Raw genomic sequence first — 23,439 nt, forward strand, 5'->3', positions numbered from 1 at the left:
TAAATAATCCACGATACGATATGACCTCCCGAACATGCTGATTATCCAGTGCTTGTACCGTGCCATCATCACTTCCCGCGCTTTTTTACTCTTCGAACAACATAAAATACATGCAACATGAAACACTTGAATGCAACATCCGTATAAAAAGGATGAGACATTTAGGACATACACTTATAATATATGTGTGAAACGTGCAACATCAGATAAAAACATTTGTAACTTGCAACATGAAAACACTTACTACATCATAAGATTGAAACAGCTGAAGCATTTGGAAAATATTGTTGCAACATATGTATGAAATATGCAACATCTAGATTGGAACGCTCGCAACATACGTCTGGAACAGATAAAACATTTTGAACAACACCTCTGAAACACTTGCAACATGTGCAACATTTCCGATCTACTTTTGCAACATCCATATGAAACAGTTACAACAAGCATCTAAAATGTCTAAAACAGTTGAAACATACACTTGCAGCATGTGTTTTCATCGTAATATCTCCTCATTGAGGTTGTGCGTGACGGTGGCCATGGCGTCGACAGTGACCACGATCTTTTGGTGGGGAACGCTGGCTGCGGCGGCACCTCAGCAGCAACCCAGCAGCACCTAGACCCGGGTGAGGGACGGGACACGACGCGCAGCAGTGGGGCGCGCGGCGTACAGCAAGCTGGAGCGGGGACGCGATGTACAGCGAGCTAGAACGGGTGCGGCGAGGGATGGAGCGCAGCGCAGCGCGGTGCTGGATGGGAGAGCCGCGCGGTGCACGGTGGGAAACACGAGAGTACGCACAGCCGCATACGGTGGGCAAGCCCGGGCGTAGCAGATATTTTGAAAGAGAGATAGACCTGCTGGGCTAGGCAGGCCCAGAAAGCGGCGTCCCTGCCCGCTCCTAAGCATTATCGATGCAATTTCGTTCAGGCGAGGGCGTGAGGTGCTCAGGTCTTGTCGGTGCCAAACTGCCAGCAGTGTCAGTCAACACTCAACACACTCCAGTCATCATCAACGCGTCGCTGTTCCGAAGACGCCCACAGCCGCGGGCCCCGCCAGGTCAAAGTCAAAAAAGGTAACGCGTTGGTGATGTTTCAGAGTACATGACCCTATAAGACTATATGGACACCTAAACTCAAAATGGATGGTAGAAGACTCAAAATTAGTCTCCAACAAAGTATTTATATGGGAGGTCTATTTTGATTGTCTGATAGGTATGGCCTAAATATAAGTATTCTCTCTTCTGAAAACTCATTTATAGAAAGAATTTTTTTTTGAGTATTGTCGTTGGAGATAGTGTGATGCTTGCAGTTGCAGGCTTGCTGCTATATATGGGCTCCGGCCGGGCGGGCCCGGTGCGCATGGGTTTGAGTTTGCAACTAGCTAGCAAGCTCACCGTGCCGGCAGCATGGCGGCTGTGTGGCGAGGAGCATGGAGGTGGACGGTCGCATCCACCAACCGAGGCGGCGGCGGCGACGACGACGATCCTGTGCATCCACAACCGCAACCTGCTCTGCTTGATCACAGTTACGACGTCAACTGTGGAGCCAGCAGCACCGCTTCAGGTACCACCCTGTCCAACACTGCCACCACCTACGCCACCAGCACCGCCGCGTCCCTTCCGTTCCCATTCACCACCACTGCCGGGGGCGTCACGGAGGAAGAGAAGGCGGCGATGCGGGAGCACATCAGGGATCTCATCATCCATGGATCTCATGGTGGATGTGGAGCGGCGGCTACGTCCAGCAGCAGCAGCGCACTGGGCAGGTGGCTGTCGGAGCTGCAGGTGAGCTGGGTCCTCCGCCTCGCCCAGCTGGACGCCGCGTCCGCGGGGAGGACCTTCGTATCGCGGCGACTCCAGCACACCGCACGCAGCTGGGTCCTCGCTCTCCACGCCATCAGCAGGTCCGTCGCTAGCTTTACTGAATGGTGTAGTAGCCAGGAGCTGCAGCAGAAGGAAGAAGCTCTGCTCTGGCCACCTACTTCAGAATTGGTAGGATTTGTCGCTGCAACCTTCTTGCTCATGCTCCCTTTCGTCGACGCCGTCGTTGCACTCGACGACGTCATTAGCCCTGCTAGCAGTAGCATTAGCAGCGACGACCATGGCCATGGTGGTGTCGTTTCTGGCAAGAAGGGTGCAGTGGCATCAGCTCTCAAGTTCAGGACACTGATAGATGTCCGTGACGCTCTCTCTGGGGTCTCGGAACAGGTCCAGCTCTGGCACTCGTATCTCAGTTCCTCCTGTTCGTCATCAACCGACGCAGAAGCTGCGAGGATAAGCGCGGAGATGATAAGGCTGCTGTTGGCGAAGCTGGACAAGGTGGACGAGGCCATGAGGAACACGAGAGACTGCATCAGGACACACTTCATGTCCTTGACGACGGACGGCCATGGCCATGACCATACAGCGTCAGGACTGCATCCATCACCTGACATTCATGTTGCCACTCAGTTCGCAGTAAGCTACATCCTTGTGCTATCTACTAGTTTAAGCTACAACCGATCTTCAGTGGATACTCCTATTGCACATGAAGCATGTCTGTCTCTCGGTGAGAATAGTACCGGTTCTTCCACTTACCTGAACATCGTGATCATCCGTTCCCTAGAAGAAAGCCTCACCAGAGTGTCGCAGTCATTCGTGGATCAGAGCCTCAGGTTCCTATTCCTAGCCAACAATTTCTACTTCCTGTGGCACAAACTGCTTTCTCAAAATCTGCTTTTGGATGTCCCAACGGATGCCCTGGCTCGCAAGCTTGACAGTTACATAAACAGTTATCTGCAAGTATCCTGGACGCCGGTGTTGAAGCCCTTGCATAGCCATTCACCGTGTTGCTTTTTCTTCATGAGATACTCAGCACAGCGTAGGTTCTTGGCAGAGTTTGAGAAGACCTACCTTGCGCAGAAACTCTGGAAGGTTCCAGACCCAGAGCTAAGGAAAGTGTTGCGGACAACCATCGTTGACAAAGTCATTTCAGTCTTCACAAAGTTCTTGGAGGATGGTGGCGTCAGCGCTTCAAGAGTCATCGTCAGTCCTGAGAGCTTGCAGGAGATGTTGGAAGAGTTATTTGAAGGATAAATAACCGGTGCACCACAAGTTACCAACATTCAGTTAGTATTGCTTCCATCTATGTCCATCGTTTCATTGTGGTTTTAAATGAGAAATGATCTTCAAACGACTTGACTTATGGATGGAGCTAACGACTAAAAGTTGAAAGCACTACAAGTAATAAGTCGGTTTTGGCTGCTGTAACTTCGTCAAATTTGTAGTTGAGGTATTCAGTTCAATATAGTGCAGATCTCGCTCTCTATATGCAAAAACAGCAGTAAGACAAGAGTAGGATTCTTATTTTGGCAATTAGCCCCTGTATTCGCTACTACCGCTGCTAATGTGTATGTTCATGTTTCCTCAAAAAAAAATGTGTATGTTCATGTTTTCTTGCTGAATGTGGACCAAGCACTTCCTGGACTGGAGTAATATAATTTGCAATCCTCATGGAAGGACTGGGCCAAAACAGTGCCAACTTCATAGCCTTTGGTAATGCACTGTGGTATTTAGTTGCAAGTGAAGAAGAAGACTAAAGCTGTGCTAGATTTGGGATCTTAGGCCCTTGTTTGGCACAGCTGAAACTTATGCAGAGGGGGTATGTACCTTATGGCTGGCGGCTCTGCTAGTCTGCTGTATGAAAAAGCTGAATGGCTGTCTAGCCGTTTGAATTTATGGACTGGTTAGCAGCTGAACCATGTCGTAAATAAATTGTGAAATGTGTCTAAAATGGCCCGAGGGCTATGTAACTTGTGTAGTCAACTAGTGTTTTTCCATGTTTTTTTTTTTGACATTTTGATATATGATATATCTACATTTGGGGATAGGAGTAACTTTTTGCCAAAGTAGTTATGCCAATAATAATTATTTGATTGGATTGATAAATTTTAATAAAATTAAGAATATCCACCGATACTGACTTGGGATCAAACATTAATCCCTCTTTCATTAAAAACAGTCGTGGGCCGATCGCCATGTTGTTGTATAGGACAGAAAACCCATCACGTCTCACGGGCCTTAACCTGCCTGCCAAGTGCCGGACAGCGCTTAAATCGCAAGGTTTCCAGAGGACGTAGCCACGCAGGTGAAAGTGAAGCCGTGACAGCCAATACTGAGCAGCGTGTTTGTAACGGCACGCGAATTCAGTGGTCTCGTCAGTGTCATCGTGTAGCAGGCTTCTCCACACAGGCTCAAGGCACACACACACGACACACCCAGACCCAGTCAAGTTCATGCAGGTAGATTCCTAAACAGGCAGCAGAGAGGATGGACATGTCCGGCGGCGGCCATGGTTCGCTGCAGCCTGTTTGGAAGCCGAATTGGCTACGAACTGATCTGGTAGATTACAGTAGCAGTACCAGCAGCAGCGGCGGCGGCGCCACCAACACCACCACCACCACCACCACCACCGTTACCGCGACCTCCCTCTCGACACCAACGGATGAGATGGCCAGCCTCCTGTCATCCAAACAAGGCGAGCTAGATGAGGCAATATGGAACATGATGGAGGACTCCAGGACTCGTCTCACCGAGGACGACGATGGCTCGTGGCGGGGTGTTCAAACTCCACAAGGATCATCATATCCCCACACAACCGGGCCTCTTCGGTGAGGCGGTCCCATTTCACCTTCTGCGAAGGAACTGGGACTTCTCCCAGCTACGAGTGATAGGGACTGAAAGAAGATCAATGTCAAACATAAAAATACATGAAGAAAGCAGAAATCAAGAGGAAAGGTTAAGTGGATACCTGGCCAGTAGGAATGACGATGTCATGTAGGATGACCCTGGCCTGGTTTAGAGCTTCCAGCAAGGCCAAGATCCCTTCGTTGAGACTCTCCCGCTCTATGCTCTCGGTAGCATCATTGAGCAAGAAGAGTATCGATGTCGGGTCTTGCAGATCCATCCATTGGAGCAGTGACTCACCCCGCATGGGCGAGTGGCTGCCCCCTGACATCAGGGCTAGGGGCGACTCCCCACTGGTCCTCTCCACCACTGCCACGATGCTCGGGGACCCATCGAACATATCCCCCTCCGTCTAGCCCACGTCGGGCGCCGTCACTTGGGTCGACGGTGGCACAGATCGTGCCACTTCCTTGGGCACCACCATGGCTGTGTCTGGCTACGCCGGGCTTGTCACAATCGCGGCCACCTCCGCTTGCATCGGTGGGGCCTCGATCGGTGGTGTCGTTCCCACCACGGTCGACGCCACAGTCACGAGTGGCAACTCCGTCTGCCCCAACGTCGGCAGCAGAATCACCTCCATCGCTGATTGCTCGGAAACCTTTGAGGGCGCTCCCTCAGCCCCGGCGTCTGCATGACCCGACAAGGGCACGGGCACCACCGCGGGTGGTGCTTGACCGGCCGATGAGGCTGTGACATCGGCTCCGCTCTCTCTCAAAATGGGAGCGACGCCGGGCAATAGTCGCCGTCCCGCCTGAATGGTGACACTCTTCTTGGGCGCCAGCACCAAAGAGCGGCCCTGTCTGAGGATGCTACAAGAAACAAACGGCGTAAGTCATGAGGAAAACAGGTGAAAACAGAGAAAAACAGAGAAAATAGAGGAGTTGGTGACTTACGTTGGCGCTGTTGGGCGATGGAGACATTTGGAGAATGAACCCCTAGGTCCCTGCTCCAACTCGTCGGGGCAGGACCGTTTTGAGCCCGCCCCCTGCTCCCGGGCAGAGGGGGCCACCTCCCTTGCATCCGCGAGCGTGGCGGCAGATCCGCCCACCCCTGATGGCTCTTGAGGTGCGGTGACGGGGCCACCCCCTGCGCTAGCACCTCGAGCGGGCGGCAGACCCGCCCACTCCTGCTATCTCCTAGGGAAGGCTAACGGTTCAACCCGTCTTCGCCGGCCCCGCGGACGCGCTTTCCCTCGCGTGGAATGGGAAAGGCCCCTACATGGACGAGTGGATACCTATTAGCGTATCCTCACTCACTAGGTCATCCCACTCAGTGTCGGTAGCTACCTCATCGTCCTCCTCCTCGTCGTTGTCATCATCATCATCACTGTCCATATCCTCCCCTCTCTCCCATGCCCACAACTTTTGCTGTTTCTTCCTCCTCTCGTCCTCCTTCACCTTCCTCTGACGCTCGGCCTCGGTGTGGTTGGCCGCAGTCACGGACAGGTCCTTCGGTAGCGGAGCCGGGTGGTCCTGGAGGACGAGTTTCTTCGGCTGGTCCCCCTATTTCAATATCAGCATCAAGGGGTCGGGAGTTCAATTAAAAAGGAGGCATGATGAAATAAAACTTACGAAGGCGATGTACCCTAGTTTTGGCCGCATTGGGGGGGGGGGGGGTGCCCCCACACTAGATACACAAACTCGAGGACAGCGCCGGCGTCGTCCCGCAGAGGCTCCATCGCCTCCTTGATGCGCTGTGCCACTTTAGAGGGGGAGAGTGCTCCCTCGGCGAGCGCTGTCCATTGAGTGACACCCCGGGCGCCATCATGTGCTGGGGAAACGTGCGCCTCATCAGCGGCGCCACCCTCCTCGTGTGGTAAGTGCCGATGATCCCCGACCCCTTCATGCCCCTCTCCTTCAGGATCCAGATGGCGGTGAGATGGTCCTGGATTCTCTTCTTGTCTTTCTCTAGGACTCCCCACTTCCTCCACAATTCCGGGACCTCTTCGATGAGGCGCCCGGTGAACTCTGGCAAGGGGGCGGCTGCGTCATTCTTCACGTAGAACCAATGTGAATGCCACCCCTTGTTTGAGGTCGATAGACCCATCGGCGGGTACTCGTTGACCCGGTTGTTGCGGAGCTGGATGCCGGCGCATTCCATCAGCACGTTCAGCTCATGCCTCTTCTCATGCTTCTTCAGGAGGGTAACGGCGAAGAAATACCGTCTCAGTTCTAAGTGGGGACTAATCCCCAAGAACCCCTCACACAAGGCGACGAACGCCGTGATGTGCTGGATTCCATTAGGATTAAGGTGATGCAGCTCCACCTTGTAGTAATGTAGCAACCCCCGAAGGAACTTCTGGGCAGGGGTGGCGAGTCCCCGCTCGTGGAAGTGAGCGAAGGACACGACGTAGCCATCGGGTGGCGACGACGCATCCTCATCGCCGGGCAGCCGCCACTCCTCGGCGATAGTCCACGTGCAAAGAAGGCCACAACAAACGAGGCCCTCCAGGCGCTGGAGGGTGATATCAGAGTGGCACCACGGCACCATTGGAGGATTGGGGTGAGTGGATGCGAATTCAACGACGGCGGAGACGCGGATGAGGGAGGCTTAGGCGACTGGCGGCGGAGTTGTAGATGCAAAGGCAAGGAGGCAAAGTACGAAACCCTAAGGGCGAACCCTTTGGTTTTATAGGGGCGACGGATGCGAGGAAGACAATCGTCCGCCTGGATCTCCGCGCATGCCACGATCCGCCACCACGTCACGTCGTGGGATATGCGCCCGCAATCCCTATCTTTTCCCTCCGAAAACGCGCCGAACGTTTCACCTCCCCGGACGTACCAGGACTCTTTACCAGCAGAAGAGATACGGGTCAAAAAGCGTTCCTCCGGCCAGCCTGGGCCCAGATGTTCGAGGGCCGGCCCATCAACGGTTTCGATGACCGTCCCAAGGCAGCCTTACGATGAAGGATGGGCCCACGAGCGGCCAAAACTCAGGCGCACGAGCTTCAAGGGAGTCTCGGCCCGTGATTGAGTCTCAGCCGGGATTACCCTGGCTGGATCCCCGCAAACAGGATACCAGGATCCCAATTGAGCTATCCGGCTAAACAACCACCAGATCTCACAACCATACCCGCGAAGGGTCCGACCTCGGCGATGAAGAAATCACCATCTTCAGGGCACGCCGTGGGCAACAATGGAGGGCCATGCCTCTCAGAATCCTCTCTTTCGAAAAACCCTCTAAAGGAGTGTCCTACTCCTCCGCAGGCTCGGGGGCTACACCCACCAGGTGCTCTCGCGCGCACCCGCTGGCAAATTGGAGAAACCTCCAAAGGAGTATTCTACTCCTCCGCAAGCTCGGGGGCCAAAAAATCCCCTAGACGATTCTACTCGAATCGCCCGGGGGCTCGGGGGCTACTGTCGGGGACCAATAATAAGGTACCTAAAGAGAAGGAGTTAATACCTGTCAACATTGATTCGTCCTAGCATCAGCCCTCTTCAGTGATCTCGTCAGTGTCATCGTGTAGCAGGATTCTCCACATAGGCTCAAGGCGCGCACACACACGACACATCCAGACCCAGTCAAGTTCATGTAGGTAGATGCCTAAACAGGCAGCAGAGAGAATGGACATGTCCGGCGGCTCAGAGCCTCAGGTTCCTATTCCTGGCCAACAATTTCTACTTCCTGTGGCACAAACTGCTTTCTCAAAATCTGCTTTTGGATGTCCCAACGAATGCCCTGGCTCGCAAGCTTGACAGCTACATAAACAGTTATCTGCAAGTATCCTGGACGCCGGTGTTGAAGCCCTTGCATAGTCATTCACCCTGTTGCTTTTTCTTCATGAGATACTCAGCACAGCGTAGGTCCTTGGCAGAGTTTGAGAAGGCCTACCTTGCGCAGAAACTCTGGAAGGTTCCAGACCCAGAGCTAAGGAAAGTGTTGCGGACAACCATCGTTGACAAAGTCATTTCAGTCTTCACAAAGTTCTTGGAGGATGGTGGCGTCAGCGCTTCAAGAGCCATCGTCAGTCCTGAGAGCTTGCAGGAGATGTTGGAAGAGTTATTTGAAGGATAAATAACCGGTGCACCACAAGTTACCAACATTCAGTTAGTATTGCTTCCATCTATGTCCATCGTTTCATTGTGGTTTTAAATGAGAAATGATCTTCAAACGACTTGACTTATGGATGGAGCTAACGACTAAAAGTTGAAAGCACTACAAGTAATAAGTCGGTTTTGGCTGCTGTGACTTCGTCAAATTTGTAGTTGAGGTATTCAGTTCAATATAGTGCAGATCTCGCTCTCTATATGCAAAAACTGCAGTAAGACAAGAGTAGGATTCTTATTTTGGCAATTAGCCCCTGTATTCGCTACTACCGCTGCTAATGTGTATGTTCATGTTTCCTCAAAAAAAATGTGTATGTTCATGTTTTCTTGCTGAATGTGGACCAAGCACTTCCTGGACTGGAGTAATATAATTTGCAATCCTCATGGAAGGACTGGGCCAAAACAGTGCCAACTTCATAGCCTTTGGTAATGCACTGTGGTATTTAGTTGCAAGTGAAGAAGACTAAAGCTGTGCTAGATTTGGGATCTTAGGCCCTTGTTTGGCACAGCTGAAACTTATGCAGAGGGGGTATGTACCTTATGGCTGGCGGCTCTGCTAGTCTGCTGTATGAAAAAGCTGAATGGCTGTCTAGCCGTTTGAATTTATGGACTGGTTAGCAGCTGAACCATGTCGTAAATAAATTGTGAAATGTGTCTAAAATGGCCCGAGGGCTATGTAACTTGTGTAGTCAACTAGTGTTTTTCCATGTTTTTTTTTTGACATTTTGATATATGATATATCTACATTTGGGGATAGGAGTAACTTTTTGCCAAGGTAGTTATGCCAATAATAATTATTTGATTGGATTGATAAATTTTAATAAAATTAAGAATATCCACCGATACTGACTTGGGATCAAACATTAATCCCTCTTTCATTAAAAACAGTCGTGGGCCGATCGCCATGCTGTTGTATAGGACAGAAAACCCATCACGTCTCACGGGCCTTAACCTGCCTGCCAAGTGCCGGACAGCGCTTAAATCGCAAGGTTTCCAGAGGACGTAGCCACGCAGGTGAAAGTGAAGCCGTGACAGCCAATACTGAGCAGCGTGTTTGTAACGGCACGCGAATTCAGTGGTCTCGTCAGTGTCATCGTGTAGCAGGCTTCTCCACACAGGCTCAAGGCACACACACACGACACACCCAGACCCAGTCAAGTTCATGCAGGTCGATTCCTAAACAGGCAGCAGAGAGGATGGACATGTCCGGCGGCGGCCATGGTTCGCTGCAGCCTGTTTGGAAGCCGAATTGGCTACGAACTGATCTGGTAGATTACAGTAGCAGTACCAGCAGCAGCGGCGGTTGCACCACCACCACCACCACCACCACCGGTACCGCGACCTCCCTCTCGACACCAACGGATGAGATGGCCAGCCTCCTGTCATACAAACAAGGCGAGCTAGATGAGGCAATATGGAACATGATGGAGGAGACCTACTCCTGTCCACCAGCTAAATTTGAGTCTGAGTTTCAGAAAACCTACAATGCCCAGAAGTTCTGGAAGGTCCCAGACCCTAAGCTGAGGAGAAGGGTCCGGGTGGCTGTTATTGACAAAGTCATTCCAAGCTTTGAAAAATACTTGGAGTACAGTGGTATCAGACCCTCAAGAATCACTCCCCATGATCTCAAGGACATGTTGCTGGAGCTGTTCGAAGGGTGAACAAGTAGGCAAAGAGCCAAAGAAAGAGACCCAAGTTGCCACAGGTGCAATCGTTTATGTATCCTTAGTGTTCCGTGTTTATGTTTGGTTTTGTAACAAAGTTGTTGCTTCAGACGACTAGATTCTGAAAAAAGGTGATTACTGCATGTGATATAATGATCATTGCAATAAGATAGTATTAGTATTTGCCAAATGTGCCAAACTAACGCATATGCTTGCATGTGACTCTGCAACAAGATGATAAGATTGGATTCTGAAAAAAAGTGTTACTCTGTTTTGCTATGTTCTACTCTGTTTGGTTGCACGAAAGAAACATCTTGAGCTGGTCAAACGCATAATGGGGCAGCATACCCCTAGTCTAGTATTGTACACTAGGCAGTACAGTAGGCCGACCGGAGCACCTTTTCATGGCATTGTGCCTGGAAAGCAGGCCATGCCGCTCGGGCAGATCGATCTATCCGTCACCTTCGGGGGTCCGTCCAACTATAGGACCGAGGCCCTCACCTTCAAAGTGGTAGGGTTCCACGGAACTTACCACGCCACCCTGGGACGACCATGTTACGTGAAGTTCATGGCCGTCCCCAACTATACCTACCTCAAACTGAAGATGCCGGGTCTAGGTGGGGTCATCGCCGTCGGCACCTCCTTTCAACGCGCCTACGAGTGCGATGTCGAGTGCTGCGATCACGCCGCAGCGATCGTCGCCTCCGGAGAGCTCGCTGCCCTCAGGGAAGAGGTCACCGAAGAAGCACCCGACCTCAAGAGGTCGACCAGGTTTTTTGAGCCAGCGGAGGGCTCTAAGGAGGTTCTCATAGATTCCAGCAGCTCCGAGGGCAAGGGGGTGTGCATTGGCACCACTCTTTCCTCTAAATAGGAAAGCGCGCTCGTCGACTTCCTCCGCGCGAACAAAGACATCTTCGCATGGAAACCCTCGGACATGCCAGGCATTCCGAGGGAGGTCGTCGAGCATGCCATGAAAATATGCCCAGGCTTCAAGCCGGTGAAACAATGCCTACGTCGCTTCGACGAGGGGAAATGCAGCACCATCGGCGAGGAGACCGCAAAGCTTTTAGCGGCCGGATTCATCAAGGAAGTGTACCACCCAGAGTGGTTAGCCAATCCCGTTCTTGTACGAAAGAAGAGTGGGAAATGGAGGATGTGTGTTGACTACACCGGTCTCAACAAAGCGTGCCCAAAGGATCCATTTCCTTTGCCGCGCATAGACCAAATAGTCGACTCTACCTCGAGGTGCGAAACCCTCTGCTTCCTTGATGCGTACTCCGGGTACCATCAAATCACGATGAAAGAGTCCAACCAGCTCGTGACATCTTTCATCACCCCCTTCGGATCGTTCTACTACGTCACAGTGCCATTCGATTTGAAGAACGCTAGGGCTACGTACCAGTGATGTATGCTCAAGTGTTTCAGAAACCTCATTGGGCGGACCGTTGAGGCCTACATCGACGGCATCGTGGTCAAATCCAAACAGGCTGACCACCTCGTAGCTGATCTTGAACAAACCTTCGCAAAACTCTAAACAAACGGCATCAAACTCAATCCCGAAAAGTGCATTTTCAGGGTCCCGAGGGGCATGTTGCTCGGTTTCATCGTCTCCGAGCGTGGCATCGAAGCCAACCTGGAGAAAATCTCGGCCATCATGAGGATGGGCCCAATTCAGAACATAAAGGAGATACAGTGAGTTATGGGGTGCCTTGCCGCGCTCAGCCGCTTCATATCATGCCTTGGCGAACGAGATCTCCCCCTTTATCGACTTCTGAAGAAGGCCGACCACTTCGAATGGACGTCCAAGGCCCAGGAGGCACTTGACACGGTCAAGCAGCTTTTGATGAAGGCCCCGATCTTGGTTCCTCCAACCGATAGAGAATCCCTTCTGCTCTACATAGCAGCCACCATGCAAGTGGTCAGCGCCGCCCTGGTAGTGGAGCGGGAAGAAGAGAGGCACGCCCTCAAAGTACAGCGCCCTGTGTACTTCATCAGCAAGGTCCTATCCGACTCAAAGACCTGCTACCCCCAAATTTAGAAGCTCCTATACGCCGTCCTCATCACCAAGAGGAAGCTACACCACTACTTCGAGTCACACCCGGTGACAATCGTGACGTCCTTCCCCCTCAGCAAGGTCATCCAAAACTAGGATTCCACGGGAAGAACCGCGAAATGGGCACTCGAGCTGATGGGTCAAGGCATTGCGTATGCCCCTCGGATGGCCATCAAGTCCTAGGTGTTAGCTGATTTCATTGTGGAATGGACTGAGGTCCAAATGCCACCGGCGATCATCGATCAAGAGTACTGGACGATGTACTTCGACGGATCACTAATGAAGAAGGGCGCCAGCGCAGGGCTGGTCTTCGTGTCGCCCATCGAGGTACGCATGAGGTACATGGTTCGTCTCCATTTCCCCTCCTCCAACAATATGGACAAATATGAGGTGCTCATCAACGGCCTACGCATTGCCATCGAGTTGGGCGTCCGACGTCTCGATGTTCGGGGAGACTCCCAGCTGGTCGTCGATCAAGTCATGGAGGAGTCAAGCTACCACGACGCCAAGATGGCTGCCTACTGCCAAGAAGTCCGATGACTAGAAGACAAGTTCAACGGCCTCAAGCTCAATCACATCCTAAGGCGCCTCAACGAGGTGGACGATGCGCTTACGAAGGCGGCATCCGGCCGAGAGCCGGTGCCAAAAGGTGTCTTCGCCAGCGACCAACACAAGCCCTCGGTTCGCTACGAGGGGTCAGAACAGGCCGATGACGGTCCTCCCAGGTTAGGCTCGGGGGCTGACCAACCATCGGCTCCATCTGGCCCCAAAGTCATGGAACTCGAAGAAGACCCAGCGATAGAGCCCGACCCTCTGGTCGATTAGAGGGCACTCTACCTTGACTACCTCCTCTGTGACATGCTGCCGATGGACAAGACGGAAGCTCGACAGCTCGCACGCCGTGCCAAGTCCTTTGTTCTTGTAGAGGGCGAACTCTACAAGTGAGGCCACACCAGGATCCTACAGCGTTGTATCCCTATCGAACAGGGGAAACGTTTGCTGAGCGATATCCATGGTGGGATCTGTGGTCACCATGCCGTGCCTAGAACCCTGGTCGGAAACATGTTCCGACAGGGCTTCTATTGGCCCACTACAGTGGATGACGCCGAGCAGATCGTGCGCACTTGCAAAGGGTGCTAGTACTATGCTCGGTAGACTCACCTCCTAGCCCAAGCACTCCAGATGATCCCCATCACGTGGCCATTCACGGTCTTGGGGCTTGATTTGGTTGGACCTCTCAAGAGGGCGCCTAGAGGTTACACCCACTTGCTTATCACCGTAGACAAGTTTACAAAGTGGATAGAAGCTCGGCCGATCTCCGTGATCAAATCCGAGCAAGCCGTGTTGTTCTTCCTCGACATCATCCATCGCTTTGGAGTGCCGAACTCCATCATCACGGACAACGATACGTAGTTCACCAAAAAGAAGTTCCTTCGATTCTGCGATGAATACCACATCCGAGTTGATTGGGCCACCGTTGTGCACCCCCAAACAAACGGGCAGGACGAGCGCGCAAATGGCATGGTCCTATAGGGCCTTAAGCCTAGGATCTTCAACCGGTTGAACAAGTTCGGTGCATGGTGGGTTGTCGAGCTCCCCACGGTACTCTAGAGCCTGAGGACAACCCCTAGTCGAGCCACCGGCTACACACCCTTCTTCATGGTCTATGGTTCTGAGGCTATCCTCCCAACCGACCATGACTATGGAGCACCAAGGATCTAGGCATACGACGCACAGGGTGCCAAGGCATCTCTCGAGGATGCCATGGACCAGCTAGACAAAGCACATGACGTTGCCCTCCTCCGCTTAGGCAAGTACCAGTAGATGTTGCGATGGTACCATAGCCGATGAATACGAGGCCGGGCCTTCAACATTGGGGACCTGGTCCTCCGCCTTGTCCAGAGCAACAAGGACCGCCACAAGCTCTCTCCATCGTGGGAGGGACCGTACATCATCATGGAGGTGCTCCGGCTAGGCGCCTACAAGCTAAAGACCATCAACGGCAAGGTCTTCACCAATGCCTGGAACATCGAGCAGCTACGTCGCTTTTACCCCTAAATAAACGCATACTTTTTCTTATCAGTTTTATTATCGAAATCCCCAATCTTTTGTGACATCCGACCCCTGCAAGGGCGAGGGGTCAGGCCTCACTCGGGGGCTGGTATGAGTATATTTATCCTACAAACATTCTCTGTGCATGCCCTCTTTTCTCACGGAAAGTCCTAAGAGCTAGGATTTTGGGAACAAGCTCTGAGTAAAACTGGGCGGACTGCGAGACACCTATGCCCAAGCGGCTACGGCGCCTTTGCTCACCAGCGTGATCAGAGCTAGCTCACCTACACTCCAAGCTTTTATGACCTTAACTATGGGAAGGGTTGGAATGCACTAAACCTCATTTGCAAAAAGAGGGAGAAGAGTTAAAAGGCTGTTTGCTATAACAAAGAGCTCGTCCATTTTGCACAAAATCGACGCTTGGCTTATCTGCTTAACCAAATTCTTGTGTGGGATACTCTCATCCTCTATTTCCATAGAAAAATCTTATCTCAACAGAAAACACAAGTCGATCAGACGGCTTGGCCACTGTCGAGAAACGGGTCGATCGAACGGCTCAAAGCTGCCGCCGAGAGATAAGCACCCTTACTTACTTTACATATTAAATTCGCTACCGAGCCTCCGACCCCAGCAATGGTAGGGGGTTGGACATCGTTCGGGGGCTGGCAAGAGGGTCTACTCGTTAGACATTCTCTTTGCCAGACCCCTCCTTACGTTTAAAAACTGGAGGCATGGTGTGCGGGTGTAAACTTTGAGTAAAACTGGTCGAACCGCTAGACCCTATGCCCCAGCGGCTACGGTGTTTTTGTTCACCAGCGTGATCGAATTCTTTGTCCCCATACCCCAAGCTTTAGCATTCACCTTCTCGAGAAGGGTTTGGAGGGGTCTACCTATGAAATCTCCATCAAGGAGAAGCTGTCAGGTCGCCCAAGTCAATCGAACGGCTTGGATCACTGTCGAGAGATAGAAATGGAAATTTGGGATGCTCGTGTAGGTTACACCGGCCCCATCACGAACGTCAGACCCGAACCTTCATGGACATGTCCGGTAAGAGCTCCCAGAACCCGTCACTCATGCCACCGAGGTAACATCACCGACCCCCGCCTTTTTCCATCATGTGGTCATTCATACATTCATTTACTCATTCGTTCATACGTTCATCCCATACACCTAAGCGTTGCATATGCGATTGCTGCATCTCAATGCTTCATGTCACGTCATGAAGTGGTAGTCGTCTCATTCGATATGAGCGGCGATAGATTGAGGTTCGAATGCCAGTCCACGAAGGGCTCGAGGCCACCTCACATCAAACTAAGCCAGGGGAGAAAAACCGAGATGAGCCCCAGTGGCCATGCCCAACCCCGCTCAGAAGCGGACATGGACATCTCGACCTTTCTCGTTCGATTCTAACCTCGAGCCAAGCCCACAAAATCTCCACCGAGGAGAGGCCAACGGGCCACCTGAGCCTATCGAACGGCTCGGGCATCTACTAGGAGGCTGGTTAAGAAGCAGTGGATTACCACATGAGGGCTCTACCGATCCTGTCAGCGGATGACGGACCCGGATTCCACCTGAACATGCCCGTTAGCAAGCTTGCCAAGCACGACACTCAAGCCATCGAGGCAAGTGTCATCTGCTTAGCCCCTTCGGGTGCGGAGACCAAGGATGGGGTGACGCATGAATCGCGTTCGACCCCTACTGAACCCCACGGGGCTTGGGGGCTCAAGCCGCCCAATCCTAGATCAAAAGACCGGGGTTCGAAGGCCGGCTTGTAGAGGGCATGAGGCCTCCTCGTGTCGAGCAAAGAGCCAGGGGGGAAAATGCAGATGAGCCTTAGCGGCCTGTGCCCGTCCTGTTTGGAAGCGAACAAGGTTATCTCAACCTTCTCGTTCGATCCTAGCCTCTAGCCGAGCCCATAGAATCCCCATTGAGGGGAATCTGTTGGAAGGCGGGTTAAGGAGCAACGGAATGCCACAGAGGGCTTTGCTGACCCCATCACAAGTGACGGAATAGGATTCTATTCGAACATGCCCATTAGCGAGCTCACCGAGCACATCACTCGAGCCACCGAGGCAAGTAACATTAATGCAACCCCTCTAGTTGCGGAAACCATGGATGGAGCGACAATCACAAGAACGAGCCGACCCTTGACTGATTCCCCACCATGCGCGGGGGCTCAAGGAAGGTTAGACTTGAAAGGAGACCTAACGCACGGTCATAGAATGCTAGCAAGATCCTAGGGGGAGGGTACGTGTGAATACAAGAGATGCGTTCTCCTAAGTTTCGCTATCCTCCCCTCGATTTCAAGTGACATCCGACCCCAGCAATGGCAAGGGGTCGGATCTCACTCGGGGGCTGATAAAGGCATAAGTATACCTTTTCTAAACAGTCGCTACGTCAAATCTCTTCTTCATGCTAACCTCGTGGCAAGGTTTGTGGAAACAAATAATTGATCATGTCTGGTTGGACTATAAAACACCTACGCCTTGATGGCTATGGTGTCTTTGCTCAGCAGCGTGGTCGAAGTTCTCCCTTTGCACCTTGGGCCCTATGGTCTTAACGAATGGAAGGGTCGGAATACGTTAGCCTTCTCTTTTCACACACAAAATGGGAAGGAAACAAATTCAATCAAACAAAACAAAATAACAAAGTTACGAATTCGTCTTTGCGATACATAAAAATCAGCAATTGTCCACAGAGTACAATGACGTTCATCAGAATTCATCCAACCTATTTGACTAACTATCCCCTCTAGTGGAGAACTATGTCTTCAACTCTGCTCGCTAGGTTTTGTGCAAGAGGAGCCACCGCCGCTTCTATCTCATCCAGCTCGGAGGCTTCATAGCCATGTGCGAAACTGAGGCTCATTGTCTCCAAGTTGATGCTTTCATTGTAATGCAAGTGGGCGACGGTGAAGTCTTGGGTAATCCTAGAGCAAAGAGCTTCCCTCTCGAGCTAGCGCACCCACATCGTGATGCCTATGGCACAGGCCACAAGCGAGCTGGTCCCCTGCGGCCGCACCACCTACAGGTCGTCGTAGACCACATCGAGGGCAGCGCTCAGGAGAACGTGCTCGTCGCTCTCCTCCTAAAGGATCCTCTACATCTCGGTGAGTTCCATGACTAGCCCGGTGGAGACGCTCTCAGCCTCCAACCTCCAGGTTGTCGTGGTTCCGAGCTCAGCCTGGAGGGAGCTAATCCTCTGCTGCGCCTCATCACGCTCTCGGATGGCCTGGTCACGCTCCCCGTGGGCCACGCCGTGCTCTGAGTGGAGCCTCTCTGAGGTCTGACACAACTCATTGCGCTCCCTGCATAGCCAGGTGACCGCCTTGGTGTCCTGATTCACCCTTTGCTGAAGGTCCATGAACCTCTCCTTGGCTCCCAGCTTGAGCTCCCGCTCCTTCTCAACCTCGGCTAGGAGGTCAGGGATCCGCTGGCGGGTCTCAGCATCCCTCTGGAGTAGCTCATCCCACTCCTTCCAGACTCTGGCGGCCTCCTCCTCATCCCGCCGCACCCTCTCTAATAGTTCCTCAAACGACTTCTCGGCATCCTCCGTGTCCCAACGGGCTTTGGCCTCCCGCAACCGGAGACTGGCTGCCTCCTCGGCTAGGGTAGTCAGCTCAGCCACCCTCTGTTGGGCGACAGCAAGCTGGGCACTCATATCCCCACACAGCCGGGCCTCTTTGGTGAGGTGGTCCCATTTCTCCTTCTGCTTGCGAAGGAACCAGGACTTCTTCTGGCTACGAGCGATAAGGGACTGAAAGAAGATCAATGTCAAACATAAAAATACATGAAGAAAGAAGAAATCAAGAGGAAAGGTTAAGTGGATACCTAGCCAGTAGGAATGACGACGTCGCGTAGGACGACCCTGGTCTGGTTTAGAGCTTCCAGCAAGGCCGAGATCCCTTCGTTGAGACTCTCCCGCTCTATGCTCTCGGTAGCATCATTGAGCAAGAAGAGTATCGACATCGGGTCTTGCAGATCCATCAACTGGAGTAGTGACTCACCCCGCATGGGCGAGTGGCTACCCCCCGACATTAGGGCCAGGGGTGACTCCCCACTGGTCCTCTCCACCACCGCCACGATGCCCGGGGACCCATCGACCGTATCCCCCTCCATCTAGCCTGCGTCGGGCACCGTCACTTGGGTCGACGGTGGCATGGATCGTGCCACTTCCTCGGGCACCACCATGGCTGTGTCCGGCTGCGCCAGGCTTGTCACAATCACGGCCACCTCCGCTTACGTCAGTGGGGCCTCGACCGGTGGTGTCGCGCCCAGCACGGTCGATGCCACAGTCACGAGCGGCAACTCCGTCTGCCCCAACGTCGGCAGCGGAATCACCTCCATCACCGATTGCTCAGAAACCTTCGAGGGCGCTCCCTCAGCCCCGGCGTCTGCATGACCCGACGAGGGCATAGGCACCACCGCGGGTGGTGCTTGACCGTCCGATGAGGCTGTGACACCGGCTCCGCTCTCTCTCAAAACGGGAGCGACTCCGGGCAACAGTCGCCGTCCTACCTGAATGGTGACACTCTTCTTGGGCGCCAGCACCAAAGAGCGGCCCTGTCTGAGGACGCTACAAGAAACAAAGGGCGTAAGTCATGAGGAAAATAGGTGAAAACAGCGAAAAACAGAGAAAACAGAGGAGTTGGTGACTTCCGTTGGCGTTGTTGGGCAATGGAGACATTTGGGGAACGAACCCCTAGGTCCCTGCTCCACCTCATTGGGGCAGGACCATTTTGAGCCCGCCCCCTGCTCCCGAGCAGAGGGGGCCGCCTCCCTTGCATCCGCGAGCGCGGCGGCAGATCCGCCCACCCCTGATGGCTCTTGAGGTGCGGTGACGGGGCCACCCCCTGCGCTAGCACCTCGAGCGGGCGGCAGACCCGCCCGCTCCTGCTATCTCCTAGGGCAGGCTGACGGTTCGGCCCATCTCCGCCAGCCCCGCGGACGCGCTTTCCCCCATGTGGAATGGGAAAGGCCCCTGCATTGACGAGTGGATACCTGTCAGCGTATCCTCACTCGCTAGGGCGTCCCACTCAGTGTCGGCAGCTACCTCATCGTCCTCCTCGTCGTCGTCGTCATCATCATCACGTCACGTCACGTCATCACCATCATCGCGAGGAAGACAACCGTCCGCCTAGATCTCCGCGCATGCCACGATCCGCCACCACGTCATGTCGTGGGATATGCGCCCACAATCCCTATCTTTTCCATCCGAAAACGTGTCGGACGTTTTACCTCCCCGGGCGTACCAGGACTCTTTACCAGCAGAAGAGATATGGGTCAAAAAGCGTTCCTCCGGCCTGCCTGGGCCCAGAAGTTCGAGGGCCGGCCCATCAACGGTTTCGATGACCGTCCCAAGGCAGCCTTACGACGAAGGATGGGCCCGCGAGCGGCCAAAACTCAGGTGCACGAGCTTCAAGGGAGTCTCGGCCCGTGATTGAGTCTCAGCCGGGATAACCCTGGCTGGATCCCCACAAACAGGATACCAGGATCCCAATTGAGCTATCCGGCTAAACAACCACCAGATCTAACGACCATACCCGCGAAGGGTCCGACCTCGGCGATGAAGAAATCACCATCTTCAGGGCACGCCGTGGGCAACAATGGAGGGCCATGCATCTCAGAATCCTCTCTTTCGAAAAACCCTCTGAAGGAGTGTCCTACTCCTCCGCAAGCTCGGGGGCTACACCCACCAGGTGCTCTCGCGCGCATCCGCTGGCAAATTGGAGAAATCTCCAAAGGAGTATTCTACTCCTCCGCAAGCTCGGGGACCAAAAAAATCCCCAGACGATTCTACTCGAATCGCCCGGGGGCTTGGGGGGCTACTGTCGGGGACCAATAATAAGGTACCTAACGAGAAGGAGTTAATACCTGTCAACATTGATTCGTCCTAGCATCAGCCCTCTTCAGTGATCTCGTCAGTGTCATCGTGTAGCAGGATTCTCCACATAGGCTCAAGGCGCGCACACACACACACGACACACCCAGACCCAGTCAAGTTCATGCAGGTAGATTCCTAAACAGGCAGCAGAGAGGATGGACATGTCCGGCGGCTCAGAGCCTCAGGTTCCTATTCCTGGCCAACAATTTCTACTTCCTGTGGCACAAACTGCTTTCTCAAAATCTGCTTTTGGATGTCCCAACGGATGCCCTGGCTCGCAAGCTTGACAGCTACATAAACAGTTATCTGCAAGTATCCTGGACGCCGGTGTTGAAGCCCTTGCATAGTCATTCACCCTGTTGCTTTTTCTTCATGGGATACTCAGCACAGCGTAGGTCCTTGGCAGAGTTTGAGAAGACCTACCTTGCGCAGAAACTCTGGAAGGTTCCAGACCCAGAGCTAAGGAAAGTGTTGCGGACAACCATCGTTGACAAAGTCATTTCAGTCTTCACAAAGTTCTTGGAGGATGGTGGCGTCAGCGCTTCAAGAGTCATCGTCAGTCCTGAGAGCTTGCAGGAGATGTTGGAAGAGTTATTTGAAGGATAAATAACCGGTGCACCACAAGTTACCAACATTCAGTTAGTATTGCTTCCATCTATGTCCATCGTTTCATTGTGGTTTTAAATGAGAAATGATCTTCAAACGACTTGACTTATGGATGGAGCTAATGACTAAAAGCTGAAAGCACTACAAGTAATAAGTCGGTTTTGGCTGCTGTAACTTCGTCAAATTTGTAGTTGAGGTATTCAGTTCAATATAGTGCAGATCTCGCTCTCTATAAGCAAAAACTGCAGTAAGACAAGAGTAGGATTCTTATTTTGGCAATTAGCCCCTGTACTCGCTACTACCGCTGCTAATGTGTATGTTCATGTTTCCACAAAAAAATGTGTATGTTCATGTTTTCTTGCTGAATGTGGACCAAGCACTTCCTGGACTGGAGTAATATAATTTGCAATCCTCATGGAAGGAGTGGGCCAAAACAGTGCCAACTTCATAGCCTTTGGTAATGCACTGTGGTATTTAGTTGCAAGTGAAGAAGACTAAAGCTGTGCTAGATTTGGGATCTTAGGCCCTTGTTTGGCACAGCTGAAACTTATGCAGAGGGGGTATGTAACTTATGGCTGGCGGCTCTGCTAGCCTGCTGTATGAAAAAGCTGAATGGCTGTCTAGCCGTTTGAATTTATGGACTGGTTAGATGCTGAACCATGTCGTAAATAAATTGTGAAATGTGTCTAAAATGGCCCGAGGACTATGTAACTTGTGTAGTCAACTAGTGTTTTTCCATGTTTTTTTTTCACATTTTGATATATGATATATCTACATTTGGGGATAGGAGTAACTTTTTGCCAAGGTAGTTATGCCAATAATAATTATTTGATTGGATTGATAAATTTTAATAAAATTAAGAACATCCACCGATACTGACTTGGGATCAAACATTAATCCCTCTTTCATTAAAAGCAGCGTGTTCGTGACGGCACGCGAATTCAGTGGTCTCGTCAGTGTCATCGTGTAGCAGGCTTCTCCACACAGGCTCAAGGCACACACACACACGACACACCCAGACCCAGTCAAGTTCATGCAGGTAGATTCCTAAACAGGCAGTAGAGAGGATGGACATGTCCGGCGGCGGCCATGGTTCGCTGCAGCCTGTTTGGAAGCCGAATTGGCTACGAACTGATCTGGTAGATTACAGTAGCAGTACCAGCAGCAGCAGCGGCGGCGGCACCACCACCACCACCACCACCACCACCACCACCACCACCACCACCACCACCACCGGTACCGCGACCTCCCTCTCGACACCAACGGATGAGATGGCCAGGCTCCTGTCATACAAACAAGGCGAGCTAGATGAGGCAATATGGAACATGATGGAGGAGACCTCCAGGACTCGTCTCACCGAGGACGACGATGGCTCGTGGCGGGGTGTTCAAACTCCACAAGGATCATCATCGGACATCCATGAGCTCACCCGTGCCATGGTGAGCTACATCGTCTTGCTGTCCACCAATTGGGCAACAGCGCATCAACTCGTCAAGGAAGCAGCTCAGCTCCGTGGTTATGTGCCTAGTTTTGACAAGGTGAGCCCTTTGACCAGCCTTGTGATGGAGACGGTGCTATGCCTAGAGAAAAAACTTGCTGAGGAATCACGATCATTTGCTGATCAGAGCTTGAGGTTCCTGTTCTTGACCAACAACTCATACTTCATGTGGGAGCAGCTTTCCCCAACTTTGGTGATGGAATCCCACATGGCAGGCCTCGCTCGCAAGATCGAAAACTACATCGAAACATATTTTCAGGTGTCTTGGGCACCGGTGTTGTCGTGCCTGTACAATTCTACGCCGCTTTGCATGGGAAGGTACTACTCCTGTCCACCAGCTAAATTTGAGTCTGAGTTTCAGAAAACCTACAATGCCCAGAAGTTCTGGAAGGTCCCAGACCCTAAGCTGAGGAGAAGGCTCCGGGTGGCTGTTATTGACAAAGTCATTCCAAGCTTTGAAAAATACTTGGAGTACAGTGGTATCAGACCCTCAAGAATCACTCCCCATGATCTCAGGGACATGTTGCAGGAGCTGTTCGAAGGGTGAACAAGTAGGCAAAGAGCCAAAGAAAGAGACCCAAGTTGCCACAGGTGCAATCGTTTATGTATCCTTAGTGTTCCGTGTTTATGTTTGGTTTTGTAACAAAGTTGTTGCTTCAGACGACTAGATTCTGAAAAAAAGGTGATTACTGCATGTGATATAATGATCATTGCAATAAGATAGTATTAGTATTTGCCAAATGTGCCAAACTAACGCATATGCTTGCATGTGACTCTGCAACAAGATGATAAGATTGGATTCTGAAAAAAAGTGTTACTCTGTTTTGCTATGTTCTACTCTGTTTGGTTGCACGAAAGAAACATCTTGAGCTGGTCAAACGCATAATGGGGCAGCATACCCCTAGTCTAGTAT

General features: G+C 52.2%; 3 protein-coding genes across 5 annotated transcripts; all 3 read left to right on the forward strand.

Moving 5' to 3' along the window:
• The first annotated feature begins 1,369 nt into the window (after window positions 1-1,369).
• Window positions 1,370-3,207, forward strand: LOC136519448 (uncharacterized). The gene has a single exon (XM_066512852.1). The coding sequence runs from the start codon at window positions 1,407-1,409 to the stop codon at window positions 3,072-3,074; it is 1,668 nt and encodes a 555-aa protein (XP_066368949.1). The 5' UTR covers window positions 1,370-1,406; the 3' UTR covers window positions 3,075-3,207.
• Window positions 3,208-10,864: 7,657 nt separating this feature from the next.
• Window positions 10,865-11,305, forward strand: LOC136524684 (uncharacterized). The gene has a single exon (XM_066517956.1). The coding sequence runs from the start codon at window positions 10,865-10,867 to the stop codon at window positions 11,303-11,305; it is 441 nt and encodes a 146-aa protein (XP_066374053.1).
• A 10,702-nt stretch (window positions 11,306-22,007) lies between these two features.
• LOC136522515 (exocyst complex component EXO70A1-like) lies at window positions 22,008-23,252 on the forward strand. Of its 3 annotated transcripts, none has more exons than XM_066516328.1 (2): window positions 22,008-22,566; window positions 22,654-23,252. In XM_066516328.1, the coding sequence occupies exons 1-2, from the start codon at window positions 22,096-22,098 to the stop codon at window positions 23,071-23,073; spliced, it is 891 nt and encodes a 296-aa protein (XP_066372425.1). In that variant the 5' UTR covers window positions 22,008-22,095; the 3' UTR covers window positions 23,074-23,252. The 3 variants fall into 3 exon arrangements, with proteins under 3 accessions (XP_066372425.1, XP_066372426.1, XP_066372423.1); XM_066516329.1 differs by having other exon boundaries at window positions 22,705-23,252; XM_066516326.1 differs by having other exon boundaries at window positions 22,009-23,252.
• The last annotated feature ends 187 nt before the right edge of the window (window positions 23,253-23,439 follow it).

Source organism: Miscanthus floridulus, chromosome 18 (genome assembly GCF_019320115.1).
Source record: "Miscanthus floridulus cultivar M001 chromosome 18, ASM1932011v1, whole genome shotgun sequence".
In the NCBI taxonomy this organism is placed as follows: domain Eukaryota; kingdom Viridiplantae; phylum Streptophyta; class Magnoliopsida; order Poales; family Poaceae; genus Miscanthus; species Miscanthus floridulus.

What these genes read in the sequence shown, in the direction of transcription:
- LOC136519448 (XM_066512852.1), top strand. Translation starts at nt 1,407, where the DNA reads ATGGCGGCTGTGTGGCGAGGAGCATGGAGGTGGACGGTCGCATCCACC.
- LOC136522515 (XM_066516326.1), top strand. Translation starts at nt 22,096, where the DNA reads ATGGACATGTCCGGCGGCGGCCATGGTTCGCTGCAGCCTGTTTGGAAG.
- LOC136524684 (XM_066517956.1), top strand. Translation starts at nt 10,865, where the DNA reads ATGCCGCTCGGGCAGATCGATCTATCCGTCACCTTCGGGGGTCCGTCC.